The 17,680-nt window shown below is 38.8% G+C and overlaps 1 protein-coding gene across 5 annotated transcripts in view; it reads left to right on the plus strand.

Annotated features, from left to right (window-relative positions):
- bcas3 (BCAS3 microtubule associated cell migration factor) overlaps nucleotides 1-17,680 on the plus strand; it is a 329,405-nt gene that overhangs the window by 124,480 nt on the left and 187,245 nt on the right. For all 5 annotated transcript variants that reach the window (XM_051666123.1, XM_051666124.1, XM_051666125.1 and 2 more), the window contains 2 exons: nucleotides 14,812-14,912; nucleotides 17,071-17,267. In XM_051666123.1, coding sequence (XP_051522083.1) covers nucleotides 14,812-14,912; nucleotides 17,071-17,267 — 298 coding nt within the window. The remainder of the gene's footprint in view (nucleotides 1-14,811; nucleotides 14,913-17,070; nucleotides 17,268-17,680) is intronic.

Genomic DNA, 17,680 nt, shown 5'->3' on the forward strand with positions numbered 1-17,680 from the left:
CAGCATGAGGACGGTAGGGTCAGAGGAGCTGGAGCCTGCACGACTGGTGATAAAAGCAACTGTGGCGCCACTTCTTGGTCACTATCTCCACCTGTTCATCTGCCCAGCCTTTGGCAGCACTTGGAAAGGGGAGTATTACCCAGCCACTGCTGAAGATACCCAGACGATGAGCAGATAACAAGGACACGCTGGCCCGGTGACGCTCCTTTGGTTCCACTGACAGTGCTCAGGGAATCCTCAGCTTGCGACATTAGCTGCCGTTTAGCAGAGAGAGTGGCGGCTGTTTGTCTGAGAGCTCCCTAATGAATGTGCCTGGATTTCTTAAGGAAAGGTGTGAGGGCTTTTATTCATAGCTGCAGGAAGGTACGGCCCACCCACCTTTGACCAGGCAGTCCATGACATTTCCAGCGTTTAGCACGCCACATTAATTTACCATAGCTGCATACGAATTCTTGTACTTTTAGAGTATGTACTGCATTTGACAATGAAATTACAGCCATTAAAAAATTACATTATTTAAGCATGCAGGTGTTAAGAAGATATACTGTACATTCCCAGACATACTATGAACACTATTGTTCTAATAAAGTACCCGACGTGGTCTTCTGCTGTTGTAGCCCATCCGCCTCGAAGTTCGACGTGTTGTGCATTCTGAGATGCTATTCTGCTCACTACAATTGTACAGAGTGGTTATCTGAGTTACTGTAGCCTTTCTGTCTGCTCAAACCAGTCTGGCCATTCTCCGTTGACCTCTCTCATCAACAAGGCGTTTCTGTCCCCAGAACTGCCACTCACTGGATGTTTTTTGTTTTTGGCACCATTGAGTAAACTCTAGAGACTGCTGCATGTGAAAATCCCAGGAGATCAGGAGTTACTGAAATAACTCTAATCAGCCCGTCTGGAACCAACAATCATGCCATGGTCAATCACTGAGATCACATTTATTCCCTATTCTGATGGTTGATGTGAACATTAACTGATGCTCCTGACCCGTATCTGTGTGATTTTAGGCATTGCACTGCTGCCATAAGATGGCTGACTAGATAATCGCATAAATAAGTTGGTGTACTGGTGTTCTTAATGAAGTGCTCAGTGAGTGTATGTATGACATACAGTTCTACATGTACAATTATGTGCAAGTACAATTTAACAAGCCAACTGACTTGTGGTTCTGAGACGTTTTTCCCCCAGTATTTTGTATCTGGCAGCTACTCAGCTCCTGTGGCATTATGGGATATTAAAATGTACATTGGTTGCACACTTCAGATTGTCAGTGGATACATTAGCTAATCTGGGTATTGTTCGCTTTTCAGGAATACTGAGGAAAACTGAGGACTTAGCAGTATTAGTATAGGTGTGAGCAGAATATACCCAAACATCCATGACAGTATTTTTATAGCTGTGTTTAGAGTGTACTTTGACTCCTCTGACTGTACGCAAAGTTTACTCATCAGCTTAATTTAGTTCTCGATTCTCTCTCAGCCTCTGGGGCATGGTGCGAATAATTTTTCTCCTTTGCTCTACCTGGTCATCCTGCTGTCTGTCACCTTGAAAATTGACCTACCTCTCGCATTTAATGGATGCTTTTGTAAACCAAACCCAAAGGCTTCATGCACCCTTGTTGGTGTTTTTTTTATGCATACACAAAGAATAATAAAGCCAAACATTGATAAACTTTGTACCTGGCTCTAATCCAGTGTATCTCAACTGCTGGGTCGCTATCACAAAATTGGTTTAAAGGCCTGTTTTCAGACTTTGTGTCATTGACTGCAGGAAAAAGCAATGCAAAATACAAATAATACAGTAAAACAAATAATATGAACAATAATAACTTAGAGACACAAAGACAAGTTAAGCCACATCCACAAGTGTCCCATTCATTGCATAGGCTATGATGTTTTATAATTTAAGTTTCTATTTAGCCATGTCATGTTAATAATTTTGCATATTGTCTGGCCTTTACAGTTCATGATAATATTAATTAATATCAATATTTGTTTTTAAGGACATTTTTGATTACATTTTTACAAAAAACAATTTTTGTACTGTGTTTGGTTGCCGCTTGATCACACTAGACTTCACACGCGATTCACTTCCATTCAAAAGCATCCAAACGCGGGAGACCGGAAACATGATTGTAGATTGAAGCGTCACACACTGACCTACATATTTCTGTAACATTTTACAATAAGGTTCCATTCGTTAACATTAGTTAATGCATTAGGTATCATGAACTAACAATCAACAATATATTTTTTACAGCATTTATTAATCTTTGTTCTGTAAACCCTGTTAGTTCATGTTGGTTTATAATGCATTAACTATGTTGACAATTACAACTTTTGATTTTAATAATGTATTATTACATGATGAAATTAACATTAATCAAGATGAATAAATGCTAAAAACATTTGGTTGCACTTTATTTTACATTATTTGTTCTTTCATTATACTTAAAGTGTACTTACCCAAGAAAGTAGAGTAATATTAGGGAACTACATGTACTTAAAATGGGTTAAGGTTAGGGTTAGTTTTAGGGTTAGTACCTAGTAATTACTATAATTGTTGTAATTATATAGTACGTGAATGTAAAACATTACAGTAAAATAAAGTGCTACCAAAGGTTTTGTTCATTGTTAATTCATGTTACCCAAAGTTGTTAAAGCGGTCATGACATAATAATTATCTTTTTTTATATATATAATTTTATTATCTTTCCTGAGGTTAACTGATAATTTTAGTAAAGTTTTTTTTTACACCTAAACAGTCGTAGTTTAGTATTATTTGATCATTTTTCCACATGTCTCTGGCCCTCTGTCTGAAAAGTTTTGGTTTTGGCCTCAGTGTCCCCTTTAAACTTTAATGTTAAAGCCCACTGTTATAATTTGCTAACATCATGCAGCCCATCGATTACAGCCATATTTAAAAGTCAATCGGAAGAGAATGACCAGATCCACAGCATTATAAAACAAAATTTATAGGTTTACACATAACTCACATCTAACACATTGCATTCAAATATACTGTATTAAACTGTTCACCCAAGCACAGTAGCACCATAACCTATCAAACAGTCATGGCATTTGAAATATTCATTAATGAAATGCATCAAAATGGTCAAAGACGTCCATATAGTGCATGTTTTCATACACCAACAATTAAAAATAGCACAGATGGGCGCAAGAACACATTGAGGATGCATTTGTGCTCAAAACAGCAAGATGCAGCGCAGCTGAATGAAACGGAATGGGATCTCCTTTTCAGTTGTAACTTGACACAGCATCTTTTAAAAGTGCCGCAAGATGCATGACGGTCAAAAATGTCTGTCTAGTGAATGATTATATACAAAAATAATTAAAAATAGTCCAGATGGGTCTCCTTTGGTGTTCAGGAATAGTTAGTAGGCCACACTAGGCCTGTCCGTCCTGCTCTCTCTCTGTTTCAGAACTCAGCACCACTGGACGGGGCCAAGGGTGTGATGTGTAAAAGTAGGCATTGATGTTGTTGCTGTAGAGGCGTTCATGAATTAATGAGCCCCCTAGTGACATAGGGAGTCGCAGAAGTAGAGAATGAGGCGGTTTTGCAGCTTGGTTTCAATAAATAATTTTATTTCATTGAGTATTAAGTTTTGAGTTTTGAAATTTACAGCATGTTTTTGTGTAGTTGAATGACCAAGAGGTCAAAATATATGTCAAAATATCAAGAAAAATAGGATTCCTCATGACATGACCCATTCCAAACAATTGGAACCTCGTTGTAAAGCATTGCCCATATTTCAAAGCTACTTGGTATATTTTTTATATATATATTTTATTTACCATTTTTCAAGTAAAAAATAAATAAAATAAAAATAAAATTGACAACACAAAAACAAAATAAAACAAGCAATAACAGCAGGACTCATGGGGCAGTACAGTACAAAGAAAGAAATTAATAAAATACAAGAGATTCAAAATACAACATTCACAATATGATTGTTTTGCACCATGGAGGAAAACAGAAAAGAAAAAGGTTTAAAAAGTACAAACGTTAAGGTTCTTCCAAATAATCCAAGAAAGGCCTCCATGTGGCTTCAAATAGTTTTTGTGAGTGACTCACTAAAACGCAACTGTTCCATCTGAATAATATAGAGCATCTCATTTAACCATCTCTTAAAACACGGAGCTTGTAGAGATTTCCAGTTGAGGACTATTAACTTTTTGGCTGCAATTATGCCCACCATTAAATCCTGCTGATGAGTGTGGGGAAGAGTGCCTGCCATGCCAGAGAATTCAAAAATTGCCAAATTTTGATCAGGTTGGATGTCTACTCTGTATGCTTTTGAAAACAATTAAAAAATGTTTGACCAAAATTTCTGCAGGATAGGACAGAACCAAAATAAATGTGCTAGTGTTCCCTTGTTATGTTGCACTTGTGACAATGTGGCGATACTGAGGAAAATATTTTACTCAGTTTAGTTTTTGAATAATGAAGCCGATGCATAACTTTAAATTGAATGAATTTATACCTAGAATTTATAGAACAACTCTTTATTCTTGACAAGCCCTCTTCCCAAACTTTGTTAAACACCACATAATTTAGCTCGTTGGACCAGGCTGCCTTAAGTTGACTAGTGTTCACAGAAGTTGTAAAAGCACAAACAAAGTGAGACACCAGGTGCCTAGTTTCCAGATTAGAAGAGAAAAGGTCATAGATCACATGATTCTCAGGTTTATTTACAAACTGTGGAATGTGTTCTTTTACATAATTTTTAATTTGCAAATACCAGAAAAAATGGGACTGAGGAAGACTGAACTTATTTTTGAGTTGCATAAAAGATGCAAATTGATCTTCTATATAAAGATCACCTATACAGCGCAGCTCCCCTTCCCTCCATGCAGAAAACACTCTCAATCTGAGAAGGCACAAAAGAGTGATTGTGTGATATTGGTGCATTAATTGAGACTTTTTATCTTATTCAAAATCTTCAGAGAATTTCTCAGAACGTAATTACCACTTACTAACTTATTAGCAAGTTTCCCTTCTGAGAAGGTTAAAGCTGGGAGGGATGATTTTGGTACTGACATGGCTTCTGCTCTAACCCACAGAGGGAAAGTATCAGGCAGCATTTCATCCAGAATGCCCCACTGCCAAAAAGTGAGAGCCCTGGCATTTGCTGCCCAATAATAATGTTTAAAATTTGGAAGGCCTAGGCCTCCACACTCTGTGGGTTTCTGTAGATGGGCTTTTGCTATATAATTCCAAACAAATGCAAGAATAATTGAATCAAGTTGCTTAAAAAATGCTGCAGGCAAATGAATAGGAATGTTTTGGAAGATATATAAGAACCTTGAAAGTGTAACCATCTTTATTGTGTTAACATGACCAAATAGTGACAAAGGTAGTAGTCTCCAGCATTCAATGTTTAATTTGAGTTTATCAATCATCGTTTTTTTGGATTTGAAGGCCAAGATACGTTAAGTGATCCTCAACTAATTTGAATGGTATGTTGTTAAAAAAGCCGGTGCTTAGATTTTTTGTAAGGGGCATAAATTCACTTTTACTCCAATTAATTGTGTATCCTGAAAGTCTACTAAATGAGTCAATGTAATCCAGTAATTTAGGGACAGAAACAACAGGATCAGTGATGCATAATAACAAATCATCTGCATATAAATTTACAATACTTTCAGTGCTGCCTAATGAAATGCCATGAATATGAGGGTGGGCTCTGATCCCTATTTTCTATGGCTTCTAGTGCAATGTCAAAAATAGGGGCAGATAAAGGGTTGCCTTGTCGCATGCCACAATGTAAATCAAAGGCACGAGATCTGTCACCATTTGTCAATATGGACGATGTTGAACACAAATAAATTATTTTGACCCAAACTGTTTTAATGCTTCAAACATGTATGGCCATTCTATATGGTCAAATGCCTTTTGGGCATCTAATGAGTTAACGGCTGCAGACTTGTCAGCTAACCATTGGTCTGTGTAAAGGATGTTAAGAAGCAGCGGACAGTAGAGAATGAAAACCTTCCTGGGATAAACCCATTTTGATTAGGATGGATAACTGTTGAAATGTATTGTGCTAACCTGGAAGCTAGTATTTTAGTTACAACTTTTTGATCGAAATTGAAGAGAGCTATAGGCCTGTAACTCGACAGGTCAGTCTCTATTTTCCACTTTTTCAACAAAACACAAATATTTGCCTCATATAAGGAGTCAGGGAGTTTCTTCTTTTTAAATGAATCTTTCACCATTCTCAGCATAAGGAGAGCTATCCTCTTATTAAAAGCTTTATAAAATCCACAGCCAAACCCATCAGGGCCTGCAGCTTTGCCTGATGGAAAGGCCTGAATAGCATTAAGTTTGTCTGCAACTGAAAATTCAACATCAAGATCATACCTAGATGATTCACTTAATTTGGCGAAATTCAAATTAGCAAATCATAATTTGTGTCTGTATCTATAATTTTTGAAGAATATAGTTCAGAATAGAATTCCCTGAAACAATCATTTATCTCTTTAAGGTTAGTGATTAAGCTGCCAAATATTGACTTTACCTTGTGAATCGCTTGCCTAGCTTGTTCTGTCCTCAGTTGTCGCCAATATCCTCCCAGGCTTGTCCATTAGCTCAAAATGCTTTTGTTTAAGTTTAAGCAGAAGGTTTGCTGTTTTCTTACTAAGGATGAAATTCTGCTCGTACTTCAGCATAATGATTTTGTTGTAATCAGATTGTAAAAGAGACGCTCTGTATGCTTGTTCAAGTACTGGTAAAGCTTTTTCAATCTTACAGAGTCGACTACTGAGGGTCCGTTTTCTTGATGATTCGAATTATATGATATGGCCTCATAACAGCCTTAATCGTATCCCACAGAATTGAATCTGAGACCTCTCCATTATCATTCGTCTCAAGAAACTCATCTATTTTTGTGGTCATATATTGCTTAAATGCTAAGTCTTTGATAAGCAGTGGGTTAAAACGCCAGCTGTAGTTCTGCTTCGGTAAAATGCCTTCAAGTTGAAGTGTAACTAAACTATGATTGGAAATCAATATATTATGATATTTAGTGTTATTAATATTGGATATGAGTTCAGAGGATACCAAAAAATAGTCATCTCTAGTGTAAGATTTATGAACATGAGAATAGAACGAATAGTCCCTATCTGTTGGATGCTGCAATCTCCAAATGTCGACCATATTGCTAGATTTAATTAGGTTGTTAAGCTTTTTTACTGAGACAATTGCGGGCAGCAGCTTTGAAGAGAGTATCCATATAAGGATCTAAGTAACAGTTGAAATCTCCATACACTATTACATTTGTTAGTGTTGACATCTGGAATTATTTGAATAACTTTATGAAAAAAATCTGGGTCATCAAAATTGGGGCCATATACATTAAGCATAGTTTGGAGAGAGGGTTAATATGCCATGATATCATAATATCTACCCTGTGGATCTGCAGACATGGAAGCAAGGCGAAATGGGATATTTTTGTGGAAATGAATGGCTACACCTCTAGCTTTGGCATTGAATGGGGCCTGATAGACCTAAGATATCCAACTGGCTCTCAGTCTACATTGGTAAGATGCACTTATATGCATTTCCTGGAGAAATATTATGTCTGCTCTTGAGTGATTTAAAGTGTGCAAATACCCGACTCCTTTTTACGACATGACCAAGCGCACATTCCAAGAAGCCAATGTAATACATCCTCCATTTATATTATTATATATGTCATTTACATATGTAAAGAGTACAAAAATGAAAATGAAGCAGCCCATACACACAAGATAACAGAGATAACCTACATATACAACATCCCAGAACTTGAAACAATTCAAAACAACTCACATCCTCCCACAATAATATGCTTCCCCAAAATGAAGCACTTTATTCCCCATACGAGTGGGACCACTACTCGCATGAGAGGATTCACCTCTAGCTCTTCACTCCTTACAGTCCCGCTCAACTCCACACCCAAGTATATGATGCTGAAAATATCGAAACTATTTCTATAATACCGTCCCTTAAGGTATGCACTTTCAAGTATCTTTCGAATACAGTAGTAAGAAAAAAAAAAAGAAAAAACACAAGAACAGTGGGCATTGTAAAATACTTTAGGCATTTATACCCATGTTGTGCATCTGCTTATCTACACCTGTTTCAGCTTGGCCCCCACAAACTCAGTGGCCTCTGCAGGATCCGTGAAGATCTTGAACTGACCATTATGTTGAATGTGGAGCTTCACTGGAAAGCCGAGGCTGTGTGTCACCTTGAGTTCTCTCAGTGAACGCATCACCTCGTTAAACGCACGATGTTGATCCATCACCACGGCAGTGTAGTTTGGAAAGATGTACACCTTGTGACCATTGAAATCCAAGTTGCACTCTCACCGAGAATTAATTCCTTTTCCTGGTAGAAGTGAACACAAAAAAACGACCATGCAAGGCTTTTCTCCCTCCGGTGGCTTTGGTTTCAGTGCTCAGTGAGCTCGATCAATGATCAACTGTCCCTGGAAGTGAGCATTACCCAGTAGTTTAGGGATCAGTGCAGCAACAAATTCAGTCAGTCTTCCCTTCTCCTCACCCTCTAGGATGCCAAGTATTTTGATGTTGTTGCGCCAAGATCGCCCCTCTAAGTTGTTGATTTTCATTTTAAGGGCTTTATTCATCAGCTGCATTTCTGGGAGAGTCGCTTCAAGTGAGCATATATGGACCTCGTGATCTTGTGCCTGACCCTCAATAGTTTCCAATCTCTCAGAAAACTCATGCAGCGGCATCTGCAAGGACCGAAAGTTTTCTTCAGAATTGTCAAATCTTTTGTTGATGGTTGCCAGAATCTTGTTAGACATCTTTTCCCACATCAATGACACATCATCGTCGATAGAGTCCTGACTAGCAGGTTGATTAGCTGTGTCGTCGGTAACCAGCTGCTGAAGCCCAACACCTTTCGAGGCTTTTGCGGCTTTTGGAGGCATTTTCGCACATCAGAATATAACCCAAGTACAAGATGCAAGTTAAATCAAAACTGCCATTGTAAATGCACAAAACAAAATTAGGGACGGCAAGTAATTTCACTGTTTAGAAACTTGGTGCACAGGAGCTCGATGAAACGTCTACTCCATGTGCAACTCAGCAGTGCCCCCCAGCTACTTGGTAAATTTTAACACTATAAATCTAATATTATTTCTTATTTGTGATTTATTATTTATTAAAACAAGAAGCCCTCGTGCGTGACATCGTATCAGTTGTGGTGTCCAAAGTAATTTTGCATGCTCAAAACCCAGTGTGACCACTGCTAATTGTTAAATCAGGGTTCTGAAGCAAAACAATGACTGAATAAATTAATTATTCATATTTTATTCTTTTGTAACAGCAGAGTGGGGGAAAAACCCACTGTTAAAACAGCAGTAACAACAAAAACCTGGTCTGGATTCTGTGTCCAGGTGTCAGTGCATAAACCGTTATGCACCTGAACAAACATAATTTAACTAAAAGGTCATTTTCACATGGTTAGTGTGTTGGTGGCAAAAGCAAATTTTTAACCAGGCTGTCACCATGATACTGCATGTTTATGCGGTCAGCCCCTGTTTCCTGTCTATATTCTGTTCCTCACACTCTAACTCACAACAGATAAACTGCTCTCAACAGTCCAGGAGCCCTCGACCTTTTAAACCCAGCCATTATGAGCCCACTGTAACGTGATCTACAGAGCCAGCTACTGTTCTTACGCTTTAATTATTTATTAGTCAACACTTATTGTCCCCCTGGGCATTGAGAGGGGGTAGGAAGGGCAGAGCTTGATTGTGTTTAAGAGGTAACATGGTCTGGCTGTGTTCTGACCCATCAGAGGTCGGTAAGTCACTATGCGATTTATGTCTGCATAATGCAGCATGCTTGATATAGTGAAGGGCGAGGGTAGTGTTACCATGTTTGAGTAGGGCGGATAGCGAGCAGATTTCCCCTTCGAGTGAAGGTGTCAGTGTATCTGTTACGCAGACAGTAGTGACTGCACCATGAACCTGGCAGGAACACTTCGTCAAGTGTGTACGAACACCTGGTGTGTGTGTGTGTATGCTTGTCTGTGAGGCCGATAGAAAGGAGGAGAGTGAACAAGAGTGGCAGACCCTTGTTTACTCCAGATGAGGGCTTGACAACATTATTATTCACTGCTGTATTATGTACATTGGTAACAAAGGCATGTGTTAGCCTGGAGGTGGGAGAGGAAACTACTGATTGTGCACATTAGTCTGAATACTTGGCACCTGCTCACTGATGCCTCCAAGTGCTCCATCTGTCTCTGCGCATGCTGTCTTTGCTGTTGACAGTTCCATACTGTCTGTATCAGTCTCTTTCTCACATAACTGAACATACATATTTTTGCTAGCTTTCCACAGCCCAAAAATGCTAATCACTAATTAGGTCTTTCATTGATGCTTCTATGCAAAGTGATTTACAGACTTATTACAGAGGCAGTCGTCATGGAGAACCCTGAGTTTAGTGCCTTGCTCAAGGGCACAATGGTGATAGTACATGGATCAACCCGCATGTGGTTTAAATCTATAGCCTAAAGGCCCAGGTATACTTCACTTTGCGCATTCCATCACGTGCACTGTTGTGTGCGCACAGCTTTGAAAGTATACCTCACGCGGATGAGCGCGAATGGACGCGTTCAACACATGCACAGTACAATTGCTTTGTTATACGCTACCGGACAATAGAGGGCAGCACCAAGTCATGTCATTTACAGGACATCTGCTCTGAAGGATAAAGAAGAAGAAAAACTGAGGATCCGCCATTAGAGGAAGCAAGAACAACAACAGCTGTGTCTCGTTTGGAAGAATGCGTCCTCTGGAGGTCGCATTTGTCGGTCGCATACGTCATCGAAGCTGTCTCGTTTAATTTTTTTTATTTAATTTGTTTTTATTGGGAATGCAAAAAAGGTTAACAATTGTATAAATGTAAGTGCATATACATAAAAGGCATTGACAATTGATGAAAAAAATGAAACGAGACAGCCTCGGTGACGTATGCGGCCGACAAATGCGACCTCCGCAGGATACATCCTTCCAAATGAGAGACAGCCATAGATGGAGAATGATATGTTCTTCGACTACAACTTGACACTACAGCCCAACTGTGCATGTTGCCACCTAGTGGACTCTTAAATCTGGCTGCACGTGGAAATTCTGCGTGGATGTCCGGACACTCCTGATGATGAAAATTATGTCACACGGACTGTGCGCGGACCGCCGCGGAATGCGGACAGGCGAAGTATACTTTGGGCTTTACTAGTCGGATACTAGTCCAGATCTTTAACCACTAGGCTACATTACATCACATTATTTTCATCTTGGTCAAGAACGTTTACAAACAATAAACGCATACCAAGACACAGCCAATTTCTAGTATATACTAGTGATAGCCTGATATATTGGCCTGCCAGATTAATCGGCCAATTTTTGCCCATTTCTTGTTTATTGCCCGGTAATTGTGCCAACTTGGCTAAGTTACAGAAGTGTTATTTCCTTCTAGTATCAATTGCAAAATCTGTCAACATTGTTAGCAGATGATAAACATATTACATTTTATTAAGTGAATTTTAAGTAATTATTATGCAAAATAAGTGTGTGTAATTTCAATAATTTTGTGTATACACAGCATATATATATATACAGCTCTGGAAAAAATTAAGAGACCACTGCAAAATTATCAGTTTCTCTGGATTTACTATTTATAGGTATGAGTTTGAGTAAAATGAACATTTTTGTTTTATTCTATAAAGTAATGAACATTTCTTCCAAATTCCAAATGCAAATATTGGAATTTAGAGCATTTATTTGCAGAAAATGAAAACTGGGCAAAATAACAAAAAAGATGCAGTGTTTTCAGACCTCGAATAATGCAAAGAAAATAAGTTCATATTCATTTTTAAACAACACAATACTAATGTTTTAACTTCAGAAAACAATATTTGGTGGAATAACCCTGATTTTCAATCACAGCTTTCATGCGTCTTGGCATGCTCTTTACCAGTCTTTCACATTACTGTTGGATGACTTTATGCCACTCCTGGTGCAAAAATTCAAGCAGCTCGGCGTTGTTTGATGGCTTGTGGCCATCCATCTTCCTCTTGATCACATTTCAGAGGTTTTCAATGGGATTCAGGTCTGAAGATTGGGCTGGCCATGACAGGGTCTTGATCCGGTGGTCCTTCATCCACACCTTTATTGACCTGGCTGTGTGGCATGGAGCATTGTCCTGCTGGAAAAACCAATCCTCAGAGTTGGGGAACATTGTCAGAGCAGAAGGAAGCAAGTTTTCTTCCATGATAACCTTGTACGTGGCTTGATTGATACGTCCTTCACATAGACAAATCTGCCCGATTCCAGCCTTGCTGAAGCACCCCCAGATCATCACCGATCCTAAGTGGGAGGTTGACTAATTGAAAGAACTTGTCCCCACATAGGTTGCATATTCATAGCAATCAGAGCATATGAGTGGAGTGGAGTGAGTTGTCGCTCGGCTCAAATATTCGCTCATTTGCGATCGCTCAACTCCAACCCTCAAGTTCAAAAGTCATCACTCACCTCCTTGCTCATGAGCGCTCAAGTGCGAGAGCTATGTTGGAGTGAAGCGGCATGAAATCAGAAAGAAATTAGGCATAATTTCATTGTCAGCATTCTTGTTTATTTTTTTGCATCAGGTACAAAAAAAATCCCTCTTCATATTGGCATACAACCTAATATTTCTTGCGCAAATAACAGCTGCACAAACAATGCCTTGATGTAGGCTACTTTAATAAAAATAGCCTTGTTCTCTCTGCCCTATTTGGACATGATTGTTTTATATGGGGACGTGGGGTAATGTAACAGGCTAATTACCTGAGCTTCTCATTTATTTTAATCCCGTGCGCCGGTAAAGATAATAGCATCTTTTACCATCAAACGCTCTGTAAAAATAACCCGTTATTCTTATACCATGCGATTTGACATGTTGGTAAAAAGCCAGTGAATCTGCACTGTCCAGTCTGTGAACCCTTTAACTCATTGTTTCTAAAGTTCCCCAAGTGTCTGAAGTGGATGTCGGTCATTGATAAGACAACAGAAAATGTAAGATATGCTTCAAAACTACATCTAATGCTGGATGTTGCATTTGGACTGATGCATGAGGAACAAACAAACATGATTTCTTTTGATTAGGAAAATTAGAAAAGGACAAAGTGCTAATTTTGTGATTTGAGCAGAGTGAATGGGATAAATTGTGTTGAGCCCTGCATTTCGCAACATATTTTCCAGAGGGACAAATAAAATACATAATGTGAAAAGATTGTCTATATTTTTAATTCAAGAGTGTACTGTAGGTTTACTGGCTTGCTAATGTGACCAGTTCTGTTGTATTTTGCCAGATATTCAAGTAAATTTCTTCTAATAATCCCAGATACATATGAACATGTTTAATACTTACTTCATAATCAGCACAGCTAAATAGCATACATTTTCTGATGGGTCAGTTACATATGACAGCAGTGTGTAAATGCAGTTGACACTCTCATCTCTGGGATTTATACAGTCATTGCTTATCCCGTGTGAATCGAAGGTAAACCTTACAGAAGTCTGCGGTAGCCTAATAAAATTATTTTACAGACGCATGTCTGGGATACTAATCTGTGTTTTGAACTGCCTCTGTGCTCTCACCCCACTGTAGTCTGTTGTTGGAATCTGCACCATCAGCTCGCGAATCATACCAAGTTTAAGCTGCCTCATCTCTGATAATCCACTCTGTCTAAAATCTTGGACCTAATACAGCCGCCAACACCAGATATTTGTCAGTGTAGCAGCACATACATAGCCTATTAATGTGGCCACACTTGAAACATTGCACATTCTGTTTGGAGCGGAAAGTGACTGCCTTGTGAGCGGCCGGAGCGGGGCTGAGCGCAGTCTCGTGAAACGCGCTCCTTGCTCCAGTAAAATTCCGATTGCTACACTCCGCTCACATACTCTGATAGCAATGGGCATTAAATCTCTTAAACTCTTATCCTCCACAATATTAATCAGCAGGCAGATTGTGGCTATCTGCTTTGCTACAGCAATCGTGAAGCTGCGTTCATGATTCATGCGCCGCTTTGAACTCTACACGAAAAGCGCTTGCAGACAACAACGTCTCATTCTGTGTTTTGGTGATAGTTAAGACTTGGCGTGCTTCTGTGGTAATTACAGGTGGTGGTGGTGGACTAAAGCACTGAACTGGTAAGCAAAAGGTTGTTGGTTCAATCCCCACAGCCACCACCATTGTGTCCTTGAGCAAGGCACTTAACTCCAGGTTGCTCCAGGGGGATTGTCCCTGTAATATGTGCACTGTAAGTCACTTTGGATAAAAGCGTCTGCCAAATGCATAAATGTAAATGTAAATGTAATTAAAATGCACTTGTTTTGTACAACAAATAGCATTAAGAGTTAATTTCTCCATCATTTTATCACTGCCACGGAATCACTGTTGTGTGTGTGTTTGTGGTGTGTGCGTCAGTGTAATGATTCCGGGCAGGCACATTACAGAGTGTCACCCTTCCAACCAGTGTTTATGCTGGTTAATGCTGTTTTAATGGTAAATGTTTTAATTACAATAAAAAAAATAATGCTATAATTTTTAAAAATTTATTACATAGGCTAACACATTAATTTTGACAGCTCTAATACACACACACACACACACACACACACATATATATATATATATTAGTTATTGTGCGAAATAGAATGCATCGGCCATTAAAACCATATCACCTTCAGCATATAATACCTTGGTTTTCTCTATCTTTATCCAGTGGTACCACCTGGCAGCCCTGGCCCCATCACACGACATGAGTCTTATGACAGCCTGACATCCGATCACAGTGGCCAGGAAGATGAGGAATGGCTCTCACAGGTGAGTCTTCCTCTCATGACCTTCATCTCTACATTGGCTTTACATTAACTCTAATAAACAGCACTCAAGCAACACACGTCACACATTTCAGTGAACAGTGATAATGCATCACTTTTCTCTTCTGGCTGTGAGATGGCAGTAGTCATGAATAATTTCTTGCCCATTATCAACTGTGTTTAGTTTGACCCAACATGGTTCTTGTCATGGTTTTTATCCTTCCTTCTGCCTTTTGTTTTCAAAACTAAAGCATAGCACCATTATGTTTTATTGCTTGATTTATTAGACAAGAAAAAATAAATTTCTGTTTCTTTTGTTTTCGTAATCTATTTGGATTCTTAAGACATTTATAGTGGGATCCAAAAGTCAAAAGACCACATTTTTTTAATGCAAATTTTTCACATTACAAATGTTATTATCAGCATAGCAATTTGAGTGAAATTCTTTTTTTTTTAATTATTATTATTTTTTGCTAAAGCGAGTTAAGTTCAGTTTCATAAATTTACTTATTTGGTTAGAGACCTAGAAATAGTGCTGAATTGTTAATTTTTTTTAACCATTTTATTTAATAAAATTCCTGTTTTATTGTTTTTCTAATTCCTAAAACATCTCTTATTTTTAGGTTTAAATGAGATTTTGAGTCCGAGATGATAAATGTAGAGTTTTAAACGGCACTGTATGTTTTATGATATATTTTTCTTGATTATGCATGTGTCTAGAAATCTTTGCGTGGCCTGAATGGCCCCTGCCAAAGCTTTTAAACCTTAAGGTTGTTAATGCACCGGTATTAATGACAGTATACATCCCCCATCACATCTCGCCTGCCTCTAATGACACCATTAACACTATTAGCTAAACACAGCCTAAACCCTGTTGATGGCTCTATTTATCTACTTTATATGCGATTGCAATTAGTCTGCCTGTTTGTAACATGTTATGGCAACATAGCATGAAAAGCTCAGTCCTCTACGGCAACGACCTGTGTGTAATAAGTCTGGCAGTGTGAGGCAGGCACAATATGTCGGGCTCAAGGCGAAGCATGGAAAGAGTGCAGTGGGGGCAACATCTGGTCATAGCCCCCCACAAAAACACACAAAAAGCCAACACCGCATCTGTTTCTCTCAGGGCTGTGCGACACCGATGGTGTTAATTACGGAGAAAAAGAACATGCACATACTGCTGGCCTCATTACACAGATGTGACAGGAAGAGGACAGAACACTTGACCCCACGCCATGCTTTACCAGAAAAGATAGAGAAATCAAGAACAGAGAGGGAAGCTGCCATATGGATGGTCTTCTCTTTCACTCCTCCCTCTATCTCTCACATGCCTTGTGATTTTAGTGACAAAGTGTCTTTCTATGCCACATTAATGCAGTCCACTGGGGAGAAAGAGTGGCATCTGTCTAACACACATGTAACGTGCCCCCTCCCCTCCCTAGTGCTCACACACACGTTCTGTTTTATTAAACTGACACTGCTGGTCGAGAGCCGACTCTTGCCTACACGGTCTTTTGTGTGTATTCATTTCTTTGTGAATATTGGAATGGTTGTTGACGTCACCATGTTTGAATTGAAAGACAACATGAGATAATAAAATAATTCCATCATCATATACTCACCCTTATTATGTTTTATAATTGTATGAATTTCTTTCTTACATAGAACACAAAAGAAGATGTTAGGCAGAATTCCATACATTGAAAGTGAATGGTGATTGAGGCTTTCTGTCCCGAAGATTTTGCCTAATGTTTCCTTTTGTGTTTTGTGAAAGAAAGAAAGTCATACTGGTTTGTAACAATGTCGGGGGGAATAAATTAATTTTAATTTTTGGGTAAACCGACTTCTGTCTGCAGTTATTTAATGATTCTTCAGTTCACGTTATTCAAATTAAATGTTTTCATAATCTTTAATCAACTTTCTCCTCCATATGCTGACAAGAGTAACTAAGGCTGAGTGGGCAGAAAAAATGATTACTAACCAATAATATCACATCTTTCCATCCAGTCAAATCCCCATGTCTAAAATCAACTCCCACCTTACATTATTTAACACTGAATGTTCTGTTTCACTCTGACATAAGCAACATTATGTAATTTAAATGTGTTGTAAATGCCATTTCATGTTGTTTTTAAATGCTCAGCTGTATTTATACTTCAAAGGTGGAGATTGTGACCCACACCGGTCCACACAGAAGACTTTGGATGGGCCCTCAATTTCAGTTCAAGACCATCCACCCGTCAGGTCAAACAACTGTCATCTCATCCAGTTCCTCTGTACTACAGTCCCAGGGGCCCAGTGACACCCAGCAGCCTCTGCTTGATTTTGACACAGACGACTTGGACCTGCGCAGCCTCAGGTGCCGAAGCTAAACATGCATTTACACACAATGCTGCTTATATTACCAGCCACCATCATCAACGTCGACTTCACAGTTTGAAAGCATAGACTTATGTTACTAACCACAACACACAAATCCACTAAATACACACAATGACCAACTGTAGTCAAGCACTTGCATAGTACTAACACCCAGGAGTGTAGGAATGATCTGAAAAGTGGGAGGACACATTATACACATTTTCAGCTTGGCTCATGAATATTAATTAGGTGATGTAATGTTGCAATAATGCTTATACTGTATCTATCATATTTCAGCTGTCATGTAAATTCTGTCTTATTGTTTAAATACTTTCTTAGTGCAATAACTTTTTTTTACTTACTGTTGTAGCTGTTCTAGTCTTTAGTTTTCTGAAGGAACCTCATTTTGTT

The sequence above is a fragment of the Myxocyprinus asiaticus genome, chromosome 31 (genome assembly GCF_019703515.2).
Source record: "Myxocyprinus asiaticus isolate MX2 ecotype Aquarium Trade chromosome 31, UBuf_Myxa_2, whole genome shotgun sequence".
Taxonomy (NCBI): domain Eukaryota; kingdom Metazoa; phylum Chordata; class Actinopteri; order Cypriniformes; family Catostomidae; genus Myxocyprinus; species Myxocyprinus asiaticus.